General features: G+C 41.9%; 1 protein-coding gene across 1 annotated transcript in view; it reads left to right on the top strand.

Moving 5' to 3' along the window:
* Positions 1-18782, top strand: part of LOC126336235 (juvenile hormone esterase-like) — an 80667-nt gene that overhangs the window by 9947 nt on the left and 51938 nt on the right. Inside the window, exon 2 of the mRNA XM_049999725.1 lies at positions 17391-17528. Within this exon, the coding sequence (XP_049855682.1) occupies positions 17391-17528 (138 nt within the window). The remainder of the gene's footprint in view (positions 1-17390; positions 17529-18782) is intronic.

The following is an 18782-nucleotide window of genomic DNA, read 5'->3' as shown; positions in this document are numbered from 1 at the left end:
ACCTATAACGATATCAGCTTCTGTGCTTTCTATTAGCGCTTGAAGCTCAGGGACTTTTCCAGCGCAACTACAACAATTTACAACTATAATTCCGACTGTTCCTTGATCCAAGGACGTCCTGTAATTGCCAAGCACCCTTTGACATTGCAGCCCATCCCGCACTTTACCGAGGCCTTCTAACCTAAAAAACCGCCCAGTCAACGCCACACAGCCTCCGCTACCCGTGTAGCCGCCAGCTGAGTGTAGTGTAACTCCTGACCTATTCAGCGGAACCCGAAACCCCACCACCCTATGGCGCAAGTCAAGGAATCTGCAGCCAATACGGTCGCAAAACCGTCTGAGCCTCTGATTCAGACCCTCCACCCGGCTCTGCACCAAAGGTCCGCAGTCGGTTCTGTCAACGATGCTGCAGATGGTGAGCTCTGCCTTCATCTCGTAAGCAAGACCGGCAAGTATATTGATTTTGCGGTTAAGACAACTTGACTTCATCGGCATACTAGTGGCATTTGCAGTAGAACAAAACTGATAACGCATGATTGACATAAAGTGAAAAAAGTACAGGACCTAATGACGAACCCAAGGGGACGCTTAATACTACTTGCCTTCATTGTGACTTTATACTGTTAGCGAGACGTCAGGCATGAAGGAAACCATTGCGCTGCACTTGGCGAGAAATATAGGCCGCTGAGCTGGGCAAGTAAAATGTCGAATTAAACAGTTCCACAAGCTTTTATGAAGTCTAAGAAGCGTATGATAGTCACCTCTGGTGCATCCTTGCCAAATTTTAGGGCATCCGCTACCTTCATTAAGGCAATTGTGCTGTTACGCTTATGGAAACCTGATTGGTATTCGTCTAGTATGTTGTTTATGGTTAGGTAGTTTGTTAGTTGGTAGTAGGTTATGTATCCTAAGACCTTCATGAGTGTAGGAAGAATGCAAATAGCTTGGTAATCAGAGGATTCCTTGGCAACATCCCTTATAGGTACTCGCTTAACTAGTCCCTATTTCTAAGTCTCACAGAAGGCACCTGTGGTTAAGGAGTTTTTAAGGTATCTGTAATAGTGGGCAGCATTGGATTATAATAAGCTGTGATGCGAGCGTGTCCAGCAGATGGTGGTCTGACCCACATGATGGCTTTTTTGACACTGTTACAAGTGAAATGCTTTCGATAGAATTTCTTGTCGCTGCAGTCGCTTACCCCCATTAAATGATAAGTGTATCTCAATTTTGTTTGTCGTTTAGTAGTGTTTGTACGTCATATTCAGTTCTTCGCCTGGAATAATTTATCGACCATGAACTGTATTACTGTTTTCCTGCATGGAGCTTATGGACTGGAGGTATCAGGAGGCAACTGGAGACGCTGTATCAACTGCAAACGGTAAAAGCGTTCCAGTCCAGTCGTCGTACCTCGTAATATTTACAGAGAAGTCTGTTGTAATTGACACTGGTGCAGCGAGAAGTTAAATCCTGTCTCGCGGGTCAAAGCTAAGCTGGCGAACCTTAGTTAAACTCATTTTACATGGTTAGAAGTTCATAGAAGTAATCCAAATCCGCTAATAAAGGTTTATGATTAAATCTTCGGTGCCGTACGTCACTTAATTTGTCCGGCCCTTGGCATTTTAACAAGGGTGCAGGTGTTAAAGCGACGACCCCAACCAAGTCTTTCTTCCCGCGACGCCATGGAAGCTCCGAGAAACGGAGACTGTTCTGCACTGCACCGTCTGAAGCTAGAGCAAATGTTAGAAGTTGTCTACAGGATCAGAATGGTTAGCATCTACTCTTCAGCTGCCTATTGTCTGGCAACAGCCCTCTCAATAATATCAGCTGCAAAATATGACCTTTGACAATTTCACTGGTTTGTTCATTCAGGGTTACTGGCCCTTCATATGAAATAATTAGAAGTTAGGTACCCAGCAACGTGCCAGTATCTTTTTTATTCTACGACATTTAGATGAAGTGCCATCATTTAATACTAGACGGAAGCCTGTATCACCAAAGCAAAACAAAACGTTCGAGATAAATCTACAAAACTAGTAGCCAAGCCCCAAAAAAGAAGTAGGTAGATTAGACGGGAGAATGAGTCGTCTGACAGTGAAAGCTTTCTGAATGAAGGTGACATCACATACGGTCAACGTGAGGACAGTATCCAGTCTTCCGAAGTTCTTTACTTGTATGATGATAGGAATGTTGAAGATAACATATCTGCTTGCGTTGTTTAACCATCTGCGATGTCATTGCAGCTGAATCAACAACTAAACAACTACAAGTAATGGCAGATCGGCCGACAGGATGGAAACAACAATGAAGTGTTCGCTGCTGTCTCCAAACTCGCTGATGGACAGGATCCTGTTTCTGCCTCCCTTCACCTCCTACGACCTGGTGCCATGTGAGAGAATTACATCTAAGTAGTTGTGACATACTGTGCGAAATTTTATCCTGGGGTCAGGTTCTCCACTCCCGTCGGGACAAAAGAAGCACCAGTGTCGGCCATGACAAAGCAGAGAAATTCTGGTCCTGGTCGAATCCTCCAGAAGTTGCGCGGGGTAAGGCTAACCAGACTGTCACTGAATGGATCCACCACGAGTTATCACACCAGCTGTCTATGTTGCCGACCTACAGCCGTGAATTTCCATATTAAGTTCTCTTTCTGGTGTCCTTGTGTGTGCGTATGTGTGTTATTCTGTGTGCGTGTGCGTGTGTGTGTGTGTGTGTGTGTGTGTGTGTTTCTTACAAGAACAATTTGATTTGTATATATGATTTGGTATCCAAAAGTTCATCTTGAAATGTTGGGAGATAAAACTGACAATTTATAGCAAGTACAATGAGTGGATTCCAATAAAGACCTTACAAAAAACTAATAAATCCACTATGGATGAGTTTTCTATGTAAAATGAGTTCCACGTAACTGCGTAACTTACACTCCCAACAATGTGACACAAAAAAGAAATTCTCCATTCCCTCCAATAAGAGAGATTTTCAAAAAGACTTAATTCGAAATGACCGTTATGTTGCTATGCTCAGTAAAATCCTCAGCCTTCCATGTGGAATACTAAGGGAGTTCGTTTAAAAAACACCGAAAATTGTCACAAATTTGGAGAATTCTATGGTATTTACTCAACGTGCATACGTGCCGCGTATAGAGTGTATTTGATACTTTTTTGTAGCATAGCGGTAGAAACAATGAACTTTCCATGTTAATTCCTTTATATTTTCTGAAGGTAGTGCAGTTCAGTAATGATTTTCATTATGTACGGCTATCAATTTATGTGTCGACGGAATGGGGCTACTATACCCTACACTGGTACAGCAACCTGTCATACCTGTACAAAAAGTATGGAGGGCCGGACATGCAGTGCCGACATGTCTCTCAGGTGTGTAAACTAATTTGAGACTGTGTCATTTGTTAAATCCTTCTCGGAAATAACGAAGTATCTGGAACGAATTTACATAGTGAACAGTAGCATTCTGACGTAGGCAGCTTGCTCAGATCTATCTATGTCCAGCTGAGTGCGACGTGTGATGAAATGTTCTCTTTGCTGCTGGAGCTTAAGAGACAAATATTGAATGATAACGAGTAGCCACTCCAGTTGCTATTATGTTCTGCTTTTCAGTACATAATGACCGCGTTTTCAAGAAGTTCTGAAAATAGCGTGGGTGTGTACTTAAATACAGCAACAGGAGTCACCATTCACTAATTGATCACACAAGCAACAGCGGACCAACAGCACAGACTACACAGGTAGAAATTTATTAACACTGAATAGTATCAAGCAAGTACAAGAAAGTTGTTAACTTACTCCTCATACAGAGCTCTCTTAATATGTCTGTCCAATAGACATTACCTGTTAGCTGTCTTCATAATCCTCTAATGTAGATTGATAGAATCTTAATATGCCTTTCTAGTAGGCATTACCAGCAAGCTGTCTTCATAATCCTCTAATGTAGATTGATAGCTTGATGATGACATAACAACTACGAACAGTATCTTTATCCTCAAGTTAATAAAGTCTTAATGCCAAAAATGAATGATTCCTGACAAACCTTAGCACTTATTAATACTTTCTTATAACTTATCAATTACGATACTGCTATTGAGATAACAAATGCAGCGCTATTCCTCTAATGGTAAGTTCTTTTAAGGAAGACAACTGTTGAAAGTCAGACGAGGCAGATAAGGAGTTCAATCTATGAGTGAACGAGGATGGAGAAATAAATGAGCTATATTATTGTCATAAAAAGCGTTCTGGCACGCGGAATGATAGATTTAGGGAAACCATGGAAAATTTAAATATGGAAATCTAGATCCCTGCAATTGCGTTTTAACCATTTTCCTTCTAAATATGGCGTGAAAAGTAATATTACATATCACAGTCAACACGCCTATATAGTAAAAAGTTTCAGTGCTGTTCATCTGGCAGCATTGTGACTGCTGACTTCCTCTTTTGGAACATTAATTTAATTTCTTTAATTTAGCTCATTTATCGGTTCAGTGGGAACATGCGAGCCAAAACTATTCGGTGACGGAACGCGTCAATACACAGTTCACACAATGCTGATCAGAAAGGTAATAAGCGAAAAAAACTAAAAAACTAAGAAAGTATTAAAAAGATGTGAGAGACTGTAGCAATGAACAGCACGTTTGAGAGAAAAGTTATTAAGTGCTTACAAGGGGACCGCACCTACTAGTCACCATTCATAACGTCCAAACTGATGACATACGCAGGCCTTGGCTAAACTCAAGGTGACAGGAGCTCTATATGGTCAATCTTTTAGAAAGAACTGCATTTTCTGTCGTCGACTGGCGCTAAGCATGAGCCATTTATGTTAGCAGTAATTTCAGGCAGCTATTGGTACATCTACAGAACTACAGAAAGTGATTCAAAGGTAGTGGGGTGAATTCGCACATTTGTTTATTTTCAACTTATACGTTACTTACACGACACATTAACCTAAATAATGCACAACATGATGCACTTATTAACTATTTAATAACTGAAGACATGAGAGGGAAAATCAGAGGGAAATTTGGGATGGCAAATAAATTACTTAGAATAAATTCCAGTGCCCACGAGGGATAACTTTGAAAGAAGAGATCCTAACTGAAGCCTACAGGACCTAGTATTATGTTTGTTTCATTTTGAAATTCGAGTCAACTTTGGCAGCTACACGAGAACAATAGGTTCCCGGTGAAGGTGGCAAGGAAATTACTGTTCCCCCTGTTTTTACGGTGAATGTTACCCACCAGCAGTGAAAATAATGAACTCTCAAATAATAAAAGTACCTAATTTTATACACGAAGTTCTCGCGTGCGCCTTTCAATCTCTTCCTGGAAAGGTATATGCTATCCCATGTTCTATTTTGCCTTTCCTTTCTACGCCTCTTACGAAAATATTAATAAACTCAATATTCTGAGCATTATTTCGGTTTATTTGCAATATAAGGAACGTGAAAACTGAAAATAACATTATTTTCCGCGTAAGGTCTCAACCTCGTATGGCCGTTCTCTACACATTCCGCTGCGCCGACTGCTGCCCAAAGTGCACTGCCACATACGGCTCCTGACTCATCCGATTCGCGCCTTAAATACCTTTTAATTTCTAAGCGGTAGTCCATCTAGAACGCCCACTTCTGTCACTTTCATTTCTGGCCATTTCCTGCATACACCATCAATTTGGGCGCAGTCGGTGAGGAAGAGTAAGCGTGGTTCCCTTGTAAAAGGAACCCCGTCCCCCCCTCCTTGAACCCAAGAATAGTATGCCACCAGGAAACCTTTCAACCTAGATTTGAAGAGTTGTGGTCTATCACTCTATTAGTTTGGTTTTCTGTCCTGCTGGAACACAATTAGAGGTGAAACCCGGTGAAAATCCTATACGATGGGTAAGGGAGCGTAACCCAAGAACAAATTATCTACTTTTCACCGGATTAATGTTGCAGTTTCTTCTGAATGAGTCGCTAGTGTCAAGAACGAATCCTGTGATCGAGTATATGTACAGGGACGGCAGAGCTGGATTTTGGACATATCTGAACAATATTCTACACCACGGGTAGCAAGCCTTCTTTTATCTACCGCCCACTTTTCTTTCTCTGTTAGTAAAATTTTCTGAATGTCCACCAGTTGCGCAGTAATGGTGATTTATGAAGTAGGGAAGTATCTTTACTTTAGAAAATTTATAAAATGGAGTTACAGAAAATTAAAGCATATAACCATAATTACTTACGAAATGCTTTGTCAAAAGTTGATGAAAAAGTAAAGAAACTGATTTTACAGTTCATACGGCCTGCGACCCACCATGAAAGCTACAAAGCTCACTGGTGGGTGGTAGTGATCTCATTGACTACCACTAGTCTGCACGACGTCCACGAACGGACACCGCAGATTCTATGGCCCGTTTCACTAATTTTCACTTTGGGTGAGCCTTGTCCGTCATTCTGGATTACTACCGATGTTTCAGTCAATGATACAGTCATACAGTATTGCATGAGATGAAAGTGATCATCAGGTCTGGTTAGTATGAGGAGAACGAACGCTCGACTCCCAGAACTGCCAGGTATTTTCCTTGGGGGGAGGGGGGAGGCCTAGAACCGGGTCCATTCAGCCTCGTGATGCCAAATGAGTAGCTACGTGAGTGAAAATTTGCAGCTCCAAGTTCTGGGAAACTGAAAACGGCCGGGAGAGCGGTGAGCTGGCCTCGTGCCACTCCCTACCGCATCTTAACGACGCCGTCGGCAGAGGATAAAACGGCGACCGCTCGATACTGAATGGTGCGACAGGGCCTGCAGACACGCCTTTAGCTTTTTATAACTTTGTGTGAATTGTGCTACATTTTGTTGTTTCAAGGGCCAGGTGACGGTTGAGTCATTTTCTGTTCATCGACTACGTTCATGAATATACACTCATTATGACCAACTACGTAATTGCCGGTATGTCCAGCTTTTGTACGGATAACAACAATAACGGCTTGGTAGGTTGCTGGAGGGAGTTAGCTCCACAGTTGCACACACAGGTCACCAAACTGCCGCAAATTCTAGGGAACATGGCGATGAGCTCTGACGTCACCTACAGCCACATTCCACATGTGTTCTATAGAGTTCAGATCTGGTGAGCTGGGGTGCCAGCACATCACCATTTCACCACTCTGCTGGCCTTGCGACATGGCCCATAATGTTGTTAAAAATGCTATTGCCGTCGGAAAACTTGATCATCATGAAGGGGTGTACATAATCGGCAACCAGTGTACGATGCTGGTTGCAGTATCTCCTTGCACGAGCTTCACTGGACCCATAGACGCACACGTGAATGTTCCCCAGAGCATAATGGAGCTGCCAACAGCTGGTCTCCCTCCCGCGGTAAAAGTGTCAAGAAACTGTTCCCCTGGAAGATGACGGATTCGCTTCCTCCCATCGGCATGATGGAGAAAGTATCCCAATTCTTCAGACCTTTGAACGCTTTGCCACTGCACCAACGTGCAGTGCCTATGTTCACCTGCCCATTGCACTCGTAGTTGCCGACGTCGTGGTGTTAACACTGGCACATGCGACGTTCTTCGGCTGCGGAGTCTCATCATTAAGAGTGTTCGGCACATTGTGTGCTCAGACACACTTGCACTCTGCCCAGCACTAAAATCTGACGTTAGTTACACCACAACTCGTCACCTGCCCTGTTTTAAACGCCTGCCCATCCTACGACGTACGATATGTGCAATGAAGAGTGGTCGCCCAACACTACGAACACTACGACGTCTGGGAGTGAATGCCACCTTGGTTGCACCACGTGTTGAAGACAACCACCACAGACTTCCTCGAAACCCAAACAAGATGTACAGTTTCCGAAATGCTCGCGACGAGTATCTGCACCATCACAATCTACCCTCGGTCAAGTTCAGATAAATCGCGTGCTTTCCCCATTCCACACACGGATAGCACGCTCACCGATGCTACAGGCATCGTGCATGTGTTGACTAGCAGTCATTCCTCGCCAGGTGGGGCACTATCGCCTAGACTGGTTAATACGCTAGTAGGTCGGTGATCATAACGTTCTTGCTCATGAGTGTAAATCACTTGTGTGGTGTTTATTTGTGCCTCTACATCAACTCCTGTGAGACAATGCAAGCTTAAGAGCAGTTTCAGACCAAGTACTTTTATACCAGACGAAATGTTGATCTACGGCAGTACCCGTGGTCTAGCGGCGCCGACACGGTAGCTCAGCCTGTTTGGTAGCTACCCTCTATAATAAAAAAACTGAGTGAATGAATCGGCCAAGAACTTGAGTGGATGTCATGGGACGTCCGTCCGATCAAATGCAACGAACATTAACGAAGAAAATGAGATTAACCAAAAGAAAAAATAGAAGAGGGTAGAGTCTTTGATTAGTAATAAAAATGTCCTCGGTCCTGGGTTCAAAACCCACCACCGCTTGTATTTTTATTAATAATCAGAATTGGTGGTTGAAAGTTTCAGGCGTAACCTTATTCAGCCAACAGATTGTAGAAGAAGGCGGAGGAGTGGAAAGAGGTTCAGGACACTCTCTTGTCCTTAGGGGGGAAACTGCCCCCAAAAGCGGAAGATTCAGCGATGATCAACGGCATGAGGATGCAGACAGCAATGGAAACCGATGCATTAAAGACAGATAACTTGTATCCACAGGACATGTGGCCTATAACTGAAAAAGTGTCAATTGGCAAAAGATTCCGGAATAGTGGTAGGGAAGCTAGAAAATCTCAGAAGGGAAATGTAAAGGCTCCAACTAGATATAGTTCGGGTCAGTGAAGTGAAATTGGAAAAAGACAATCAATACATCTGCTCAGGTAAGGCCAGGGAACTTCAACAGCAGCAGAAAATTATATAACGATTGTAAGATTCGTTATGAATAGGAAAGTAGGACAAAGAGTGTGTTACTGTGAACATTTGAGTGATGGAGTTGATCTTATCATAATCGACAGAAAGCCTACACCAATAGCGATAGCTCAGGAATACATACCAACAGCGCAAGCTAAAGATGAAGAGACAGAGAAACTGTATGAGGATATTGAAAGGGTAATACAGTTCATTAAGGGAGATGAAAATCTAATAGGCATGGGTAACTAGAATTCAGTTGTAGTGGATAGAATGGAAGGAAAGGTTACAGGAGAATATTGGCAACAAGAAATGAGAGAGGGGAAACACTAATTAAGTTCAGTAATGTATTTCAGCTAGTAATAGCGAATGCTCTGTTCAAGAATCACAGAAGGAGAGGCCTTAACTGGAAAAGTTTGGACGATACGGAAAAAATTTAACTAGATTACATCATGGTAAGACAGAGATTCCGAATCAAATAATGGATTCTAACGCGTACCCATATACACAGATCACAATGTAATAGTGATGAAGATGAGTAACGAAGAATCAATACGCAAATAAGTTAGATAGGGATGTACCAAAGAATGGCGAGGTACGTTTGATGTTCTCTAAGGCAATAGATACAGCAGTTACGATTAGTTCAGTAAACTGTAAAGTTGAAGAGGAATGGACATCTCTAAAAAAGGCAATCACAGAAGTTGGATAGGAAAACATAGGGCCAAAGAAGGTAACTGTGGAGAAACCATGACTAACAGAAGAAACACTTCAGTTTATCGATGAAGGAAGTGAAATAAGGAAGTGAAAATTTGGAATGCAGAAATAAAAGTCGTGGATGAACGAAATAAATAGGAAGTGCATGGAATCTAAGCTAAAAAGGCTGTATGAAAAATGTGAAGAAATCGAAAGAGAAATGATTGGCGGAATGACTGACCCAGCATAGAGAAAATTCAAAACAATCTTCGCTGAAATTAAAAGCAAGGGTGGTAACATTAATACTGCAATGAGAATTTTATTGTTAAATATAGAGCAGAAAGCGGATAGGTGGAAAGAGTTCATCGATGGCCTCTATGAGTGGGAAGATTTGTCTGATGTGATAGAAGAAGAAACAGGAATCAATTTAGAAGAAATAGGGGATCAGTATTAGAGTCAGAATTTAAGAGGGCTTTAGAAGACTTAATATCAAATAAGGTAGAAGGGATAGATACCATACCATCAGAATTTCTTAAATTATTGGGGGAAGTGGCAAACAAAACGAGTATTCACTATGGTGTGTAGAACGTATGTGTCTGGCGACATACCATCTGACTTTAGAAAAATATCAACCACACAATTCCAAAGACTGCAAGAAATGATAAGGGCGAGAATTATCGCACAATCGGCTTAACAGCGCATGCATCGAGTTCACTGACAAGAATAATATACAGAAGAATGAAAAAGAAAACTGAGGACGTGTTACATGACTACCACTTTGGCTTTAGGAAAGGTAAAGGCACCAGAGAAACAATTCTGACATTGCGGTTGACAATATAAGGAAGACTAAAAATAAATCAAGACACGCTCATACGATTTGTCGACCTGAAAAAGGCTTTCGACAATGTAAATTGTTGAGAGATGTTCGAAATACTGAGAAAAATAGGGGTAAGTTGGTGATGGGTACTATATAATATGTACAAGAGCCAGAAGGGAATAATAAGAGTGAACAACAAAGTGCTCCGATTACGAAGGGTGTGAGACAGGGATGTAGTGTTCAAATAATTTAAATAATAAGAAGATTATGGCGTGAAACAAAACTAAAGGTGAAAGGATATCAATGATAAGATTCGCTGATGACATTGCTATACACAGTAAGTGTGAAGAAGAATAACATGATCCGCTGAATGGAATGAACAATCTAATGCGTACAGAATATGAACTGAGAGTAAAGACGAAAGTAATGAGAAATAACAGTAATGAAAACAGCGAGAAACTTAACATCAGGAATGATGGTCACGAAGTAGATAAAGGTAATGAATTCTGCTACATAGGCAGCAAAGTAACCAATGACGGACGGAACATCAAAAGCAGGCTAACACTGGCCAAAAGGGCGAATCCAGGCGAAAAGAAGTCTACGAGTATCAAACATAGGGCTTAATTTGAGAAAGAAATTTCTGGGAATGTAAGTATGGAACTCAGCATTGTATGGTAGCGAAACATGGACTGTGAGAAAAAAGAAACTGAAGAGAATGGAAGCATTTGAGATGTGTTGCTACAGATTGATGCTGAAAATTAGGTGGACTGATGAGGTAAGGAAAAAAATGGCTCTGAGCACTATGGGACTTACATTCTGAGGCCAGCAGTCCCCTAGAACTTAGAACTACTTAAACCTAACTAACCTGACATCCATGCCCGAGGTATGATTCGAATCTGCGACCGTAGCGGTCGCGCGGTTCCAGACTGTAGCGCCTAGAACCGCTCGGCCACGCCGGCCAGCTGAGGTAAGGAGTGAGGAGGTTCTGCGCAAAATGGGAGAGGAAGAGAATATGTGTAAAACAGTGACAAGGAGAAGGGATAGGATTAAAGGACAACTGTTAAGGCATCAGGGAATGACTTCCATGTAACTAGAGGGAGATGTTGAGGGCAAAAACTGTAGAGAACGACAGAGACTGGAATACATCCAGCAAGTAATTGGAGAGGTTAGCACAGGAGAGGAATTAGTGAAGAGCCGCATCAAGCCAGTCTCAAGACTGATGACTCAAAAAAAAGGACATTCATAAATGTCTCAGCATTAAATAGTCAAGTTAGACATTGTACTCATCATGCGACATTAATAGAAGATCTACAATAGTTGTGGTGGTAAATAATTTATCTTCGATTTCGGAAATAAGTAAAGTAAGAATTAAGTGAAATGTCACATTTATGTAATTCACAATAAGTTTTCTACATTCATTTCGATGAAAATCTCTGCACACAATCAGCGTTGTACTGTAGCAAGTGTTTGCCACGTCTTGCAGTTTCCCGCCTAAATTTCAGTCATCGTCGTCCTGCAAAATACATTTCGATACCTGTGCTGTTCCCGTATGATTTACTTTAATGTATGTTATAGAAAACTAGATGGAAGGGAGTGAAACTGCGCTAAAACGTAGCTATGGCATTTTGATTGAGGCTGTTCTTTTTAAAATAAAAAATCTGAAGCTATAATAAATTTACATACACACATCAAAAAACGTTTCGCATCACCCCGGTTCCAAAACCTCCTGAAGGTAGACGTTGACTGTGGACATTATATCACAGACCCAGCCCCTTTGACTTTTCAGAGCTATCACTAAACCCGCCCAAAGATGTAAACAACCATGCATAAGCAGCGGCTATTAGACGGAGGGGATCCGACAGCCGATCAGTTCCAATGTTTCCAGCACCAAGGAGGTACACGGCTCGTGTTATCTGCAGTTCAGCCATGCCTAGACGGTCAATACCGCTGTTCGATGGCGAGCGCATTGTTGCTTTGTGCCAGGAAGAGCTTTCAACAAAGGAACTGTCCAGGCGTCTTGGAGTGAACCAAAGCGATGTTGTTCGGACATAGAGGAGACACAGAGAGACAAGAACTGTCGACATGCTTCGCTCAGGCCGCCCAAGTGCTACTACTACAGAGGATGACCGCTACCTACGGGTTATGGCTCGGAGCAACCCTGACAGCAACCACACCATGTTGAATAATGCATTTCGTGCAGCCACAGGACGTCGTGTTACGATTCAAACTATGCCCAATAAGCTGCATGATGCGTAACTTCACTCGCGACGTCCATGGCGAGGTATCATCTTCGCTGCCACACAGCGCGTTACAGATGGGTCCAACAACATGCCGAATGGACCTCTCAGGATTAGCATCACGTTCTCTTCACCGATGAGTGTCGCATAAGCCTTAACCAAACAATCGTCGGAGACGTGTTTGGAGGAAACCCGGTCAGGTTGAATGCCTTAGACACACTGTCTAGCGAGCGCAGCAAGGTGGAAGTTCCCTGTTGTTTTGGGGTGGAATTATGTGGGGCCGTCGTACGCTGCTAGTGGTGATGGAAGGTGACGTAACGACTGTACGATACGCGGATGACATCCTCCGACCGACAGTGCAACCATTTCGACAGCATATTGACGAGGCATTCGTCCTCATGGACGACAATTCACGCCACAATCGTGAATATTTTGTGGAAGACTTCCTTCAGAATAACTACATAGCTCGACTAGAGTGACCAGCAAGTCCTCCAGACATGAACCCTATCGAACATGTCTGGGATAGATTGAAAAGTGCTGTTTATTGACGACGTGACCCACCAACTACTCTGAGGGATCTGTACCGAATCACCGTTAAGGAGTGAGGAATCTGGACCAACATTGCCATGATGAACTCTTAGATAACATGCCACAACGAATACAGGCATGCACACATGCAAGAGGACATGCTACTAGGACTCACTGTATGGTGGTACAACATAAAATGTGTGGTTTCCATGAGCAATAAAAAGGGCGAAAATTATGTTTATGTTGATCTTCATTTCAATTGTCTGTACAGGTTCCGGAACTCTCGGAACCAAGGTAATGCAAAAGCTTTTTAATGTGTGTACATTCAAACAACTCACAGGAATGGAGCCAGGTGACTTCTTCCATAGCCGCCTGCATTTCGACTGTCGCAAATCCATTAATGTTCAAAGCAGAAACGGTCAGTTTCATGAGGCCGAATAGCTGAAGTATCACCTACGTATATGAGAAAACGAGCAGGTTTCAATGCAGCCGACTCCAGGGCACATTCCAAAAATTCTCCACAAACAGATCGGCAAAAATAAAGGCCAAAGGGCTCACCATCCTAACAACGTCTGTCTGTTCATAAAACTGGTCAGTCAGTAAAGCGCAAGTGGCAGTGATCATATGCTGATGCAAGTACGTTAATTTAGCACCAACATTAATTAACAGTAAGGAATCAGACCAAGAAAGGCGAGTCAAGATAGAGGCCACATCAGGACTTATTAAAATATCAGCCATTCAAAAGTAATCCCTCTAATCGACGTAAGAAATACAATAAGTTGTGAATGTGCTCCACCCACACACAGCTTTATCAGTGTGCTCAAAAGAGTAGCAAGGTTTTTCGCTACACAGTTATGTTGGAGCACTAATGTTACTGATAGTGGTCCCAAGCGGTACTCCTTCTTTGTGGCCATATAATCTACGTTTACATTAAGAACGAAGGCTCCTGATTGTGTCTTGTGACGAGAAACTTTTCCTTAGAAAACTGCAAACATTCCACTCGACACTTCGCGTCGGGTTAGCGCGGTACGCCGGATCAGATATCACGATAATGGAGATCCACATCCTGCTGCTGAATGAGTATTGATTGAGAGTAAATTGTCAAGTGCCGCTGTAGATATAAATCGTTCTTTTTGGTTAAATTCTGCTTGGTATCCTGCTCTCCCTCACTATGCAAAAGAAAGACAGACCAATGTTACCTCACCTGTTGACAGTCAATTCTCATTACCGGTGACACAGACGTTGGTCACTTACTTTTTGTGTGGTGGTCCTAGTGTTTACTGTGTGTGTGCATTGTCTTTCGGCCTGTGCATTGCATATCGAGGTTTGAAGTTTCTTTGCACAGCACTCTCTCGCTGCAATTATGCCTCGAGAATTACACTGTGTCCACTAGTCGTAATATCGCCTGCATTCCCGTAAGTTATTTGTAAGTCTTATACACCACCGGAAGAAACTCGTTACACAGTCTGTGTAAAATGTGCACCTCAATTCTTTTAAAGAAGTTATTGCTGTAATATTAACTTTGATATTATTTGTGGCTAGTAAGATTGAAAAATTCGGGGAAAAATGTAGCGATTACTCAGCGAGAATCGTACAAGAAAACAACTTGCACTTTAATAACCGTTGAATAACAATTATACATGAAGTTGTGCATTAATTTCTGGGTTCCATTTACACGCTGTCAGCTGAAATGTATAACGAAAATTGTCAGCCCTAGCGTTCAAATTCTTATAGCTTATTCATTTCATTCTGTATAACGTAAGGAGAATCCAGGAAGAGAGTCAGTGTGCGTCTCGGTTAACATTCATCAACGACCGTCATATCTAGTACTTGATATTAGTTTAAATGTGTATTAATATCGCTTGGAAGGATAAAAATTGCCGTGATCTTCGAATACAGAATTGATTGTATGGAGCTTGACTCAGTCACATTCACTAAAACGTTGGGAGCAACAATGCTAAACAACATGAAATGAAACGAGCAGATAAGGTTATTACGTGATATCTGGAAAGATACAGCTCACTTTTGCAGCAGACAGCGAACAAATCGATGGTGCGACTGTTTCTTGAATCGAGTTTGATTCCATTGGGAAGCAGCTGTGCCCAGTGACTGTATTTATTTCAAGTAGTAAAGAATAGAGCATTCAATAGCAGATAATGTTTACTGCACACCTAAATTTCTGTCACTGTGTAGCCGTCTTCAGTGCAATAAAAGTAAGACGAAACATTAAAACCACATACACACACATAGATGTAACTGGGCTGTTCCTGTGGAAGGCTGAATTTACACTGTGTTGCAAACGCTGTTCCTCCAAACTTCCTCAAAAGTGTTTCGTAAAAAGAGTGCCTACTTAGTTCCAAAGTTTTCCCTCTGAGTTCAACATATGATGCGAATAGCCACGTTGGGAATATGTGCATATATTTTGTTTTAATATTTTAACGTACATTTATTACATTGAAGATGGCTGCACAGTGACCAAAATTTAGGTGTGCAGTAAACATTATCTGATATTGAATGCTCTATTCTTTACTACTTGAAATAAATGTAATCGCTGAGCACAGCTGCTTCCTAATTGAATCAGACTCGATTCAAGAAACAGTTACACCATTGATTTGTTCGCTGTCTGCTGCAAAACTGAGCTGTATCTTTCCAGATATCACTTAATAACCTTATGTGCACGTTTCATTTCATGTTGTTTCGCATTGTTGCTCACAGCGTTTTAGTGGACGTGACTAAATCAAGCTCCGTACAATCAATTCTGAATTCGAAAATTGGCAATTTTTATCCCGGCAACACAGTGACCGAAATCAATATATCTAATACATATTATTTGCGACTGAATGTTGTACCCTTTACTACTTGAGATTGTTGAATACTGCCGTGTGGAGTGTCTAGCATTTTCTCACTTCTATCACCCCTCCCAGTGATTGGATTTAATAAGTACACCCCTTCGCCGAAAACTTTGTCTTTTGCTGTGGGGCGACAAGCGTATTCACGTTTTCTTTCATCTGGCTGCTCTGCTTTTCCTGCTTTTCGAGGTGGGATAGCGGTCGTAGTGAAACGCTCTGAGCTACTATTTAGTGTATTTCCCTTCTATTTTTAAATTCCATCTCTTAAAATAAAAACAGCATCCATAAAATAATTTTACATTAAATTGCTCACGAATATGTGAGTCTAATTTGTTCAGAAAGGTCTCTTGTTGAAAGATCATTCAAAATTATATTCACAGTTTGTTTCTCTATAAAATGTATCTGTTTAAAATAAGTCTGACGTATTTCTGGTCTTCTTTTTTTCCGACACTGAATTGCCACAGACAGATCAGATACATTATATCATTTCATCATGTTCTTGACACTGGCTATAAAGCCGAAATCGTGATAGTGTAACACAAACAAAAAGTTTTCAGTAAAATGGTGGTAACTCCTTTCAAATCATTCTATATGGATGTCGTCCTCCTCGAAGCAAAACCGTATAAGCAGCTGTTAGTTGCGCCTGGATGATAAGTAATACGTTATGCGCTAATGTATTGCTGCTACCATAATTTGCAGGGTCGGCCCTGAATGCGTTAAGAAGGCAGCCAAGCAATTCAGAGGCATGTTGTAGAATTTCGGAGCGAGAACGTAAGGAAACCGCTCCATGACTTCAGTTGGGAAGACAGCCTTTTTGCGAAACGCTGTTGAGGAAGAATGGAGAAACAGTCTTTGCAACAGACTGCAGAACAAGCCCACTGTCACCTACCTTCATCTCGTATAAGGATAGTAACGGTAAAATAAGAGAAATTAGGGCTCATAGAAAAGTATACATTCAATTAATATATCTGTATCACATTTCTTAGTGGAACAGGAAAAGACGCAAATGGTAGGAAGTAGTCGCCGACCTGCACTGCTCAGTGTCTCGCGGAGTACGTATTTCGTTGTATAATTACATTTTTGTGTTATTCGGTTTCCGCTGCTATTTGTCAATTACCTCTGTATTTCAATCGCTGGAACTAGTTACAGCAGTTAATGCACATTATTCCATAGCAATTTTTTTCTTTCGTGCGGGCACAAGAACGCATCTTTTTGAGAGCCCTATGTTATGTTGTGAGGCTGTTGGTTTTAATAATAGTCGTCGCTTTCTTTACTGCAAAACGAAGCTGCCAACAGAGAATTGTTTAGGAACTACTCACCTGACATACTTATCAAAATGGAGCTACGAGACTTAAAGAGTTGTGTATCATCCAGTCATTAGCTTTCAAATTGTACAATTTTTTTCATTGTTATTGAGCCTACCCTTTTTTTCAGGATCCAGAACCAGCAGAGCAATGGTCTGGCATTCTTAATGCAATGAAAGAAGGTCACATAGCTCCGCAACGTGACTTCATCACGAAAGAGTACGCGGGAGATGAAGACTGCTTATATATAAATGTATACACTCCAAAGGTAAGTCTTGTGTTTCTCACACGTCAATGTTCAAAATTAGACTATGCTAGACAGAACTGCAAGCTGTGTGATGTTAACAATTTCTTTTCCCATAAATGAGAAAATCTACGTTGGTTAAAAGTACATTTGGGAGATGGACGGTATTACCGAGAATAAGTCGCTAGAAGGCGTATTCTGATACATCATCTAGGATTCTCTGATCGTACTCGTAAGATGTTAAGTCAGTTTCAGTTGGAGAGAACTAACTCCAAAACTCATTCGTCGAATGCCGCACACTTTTCTTCAAACCCACCGAGTGAAAAGAGGCAGTGGTTGGCAGACGACTTACATTCGGTAAGCTAAGGTCCACTTTCGGCTATGTAGATTTCAGATTTACGTTGTTTACGGAAATCGCTAAAATGATGTTGTAAAGGCATGGTCGATTCCCTTCCCTATCTTCCCGCAGTTCCAAACTGTGCTCTGCCTGTAGCGAATACGTCGTAACTAGGCCGCTAAACCTTTTTTCATCTTTTCCCTTTTCCTCCAGTAGTGGATCATTGCTCTAATGGAATCTTCATTAAACATATGCCGCTAGATGGACGCTTAATGCTCGACTAGATTCTGAATGTAGCGGTTACCTCTGAACTGCTAGTTCAGTTCCACTGGAGGTTTAGAACTTTGCATCGCAAACACATCTGAAAAGATGTGTTTCAGGAGTGCTAGTTCTGCAAGGTTCGCAGGAGCGCTTCTGTAAAGTTTGGAAGGTAGGAGGCGAGGAACTGCCAGAAGTAAAGCTGTGAGTACGAGGCGTGAGTCGTGCTTCGGTAGCTCAGATGGTAGAGCACTTGCCCGCGAAGGCAAAGGTCCTGAGTTCGAGTCTCGGTCGGGCACACAGTTTTAATCTGCCAGGAAGTTTCACATCTGAAAAGTCCTATTGATACAGGGATCTAGTGCCGGTTTCGATGAGACCTGAGGTCAGTGGTTCGGTCGACCTGCCTCACACTCGAATGGTTCGGTCGATCTGAGTCACACTCGAAGCAACTATCATTTTGTATCAGCTGAAGTCTTCATGTATCGGAACACTCTTTCTCCTGTCACTCACGTTCCAGTTAAAATTTTTGTCGATTCAAAGGTCGAGCTGGTTCCTGGAATAGCAGAATTTTCTAATTTCAACCATCTCTTTTCTTAACTACCTCTTGTCTTACTGGCACACAGTTAACTTGAAAACTTTGAGCAGCACGACAGCCATAAGGTCCGCCTGAAATTAATACATCT

The sequence above is a fragment of the Schistocerca gregaria genome, chromosome 2 (assembly GCF_023897955.1).
Source record: "Schistocerca gregaria isolate iqSchGreg1 chromosome 2, iqSchGreg1.2, whole genome shotgun sequence".
Taxonomy (NCBI): Eukaryota; Metazoa; Arthropoda; class Insecta; order Orthoptera; family Acrididae; genus Schistocerca; species Schistocerca gregaria.
This window is presented reverse-complemented; position numbering and strand designations above follow the sequence as displayed.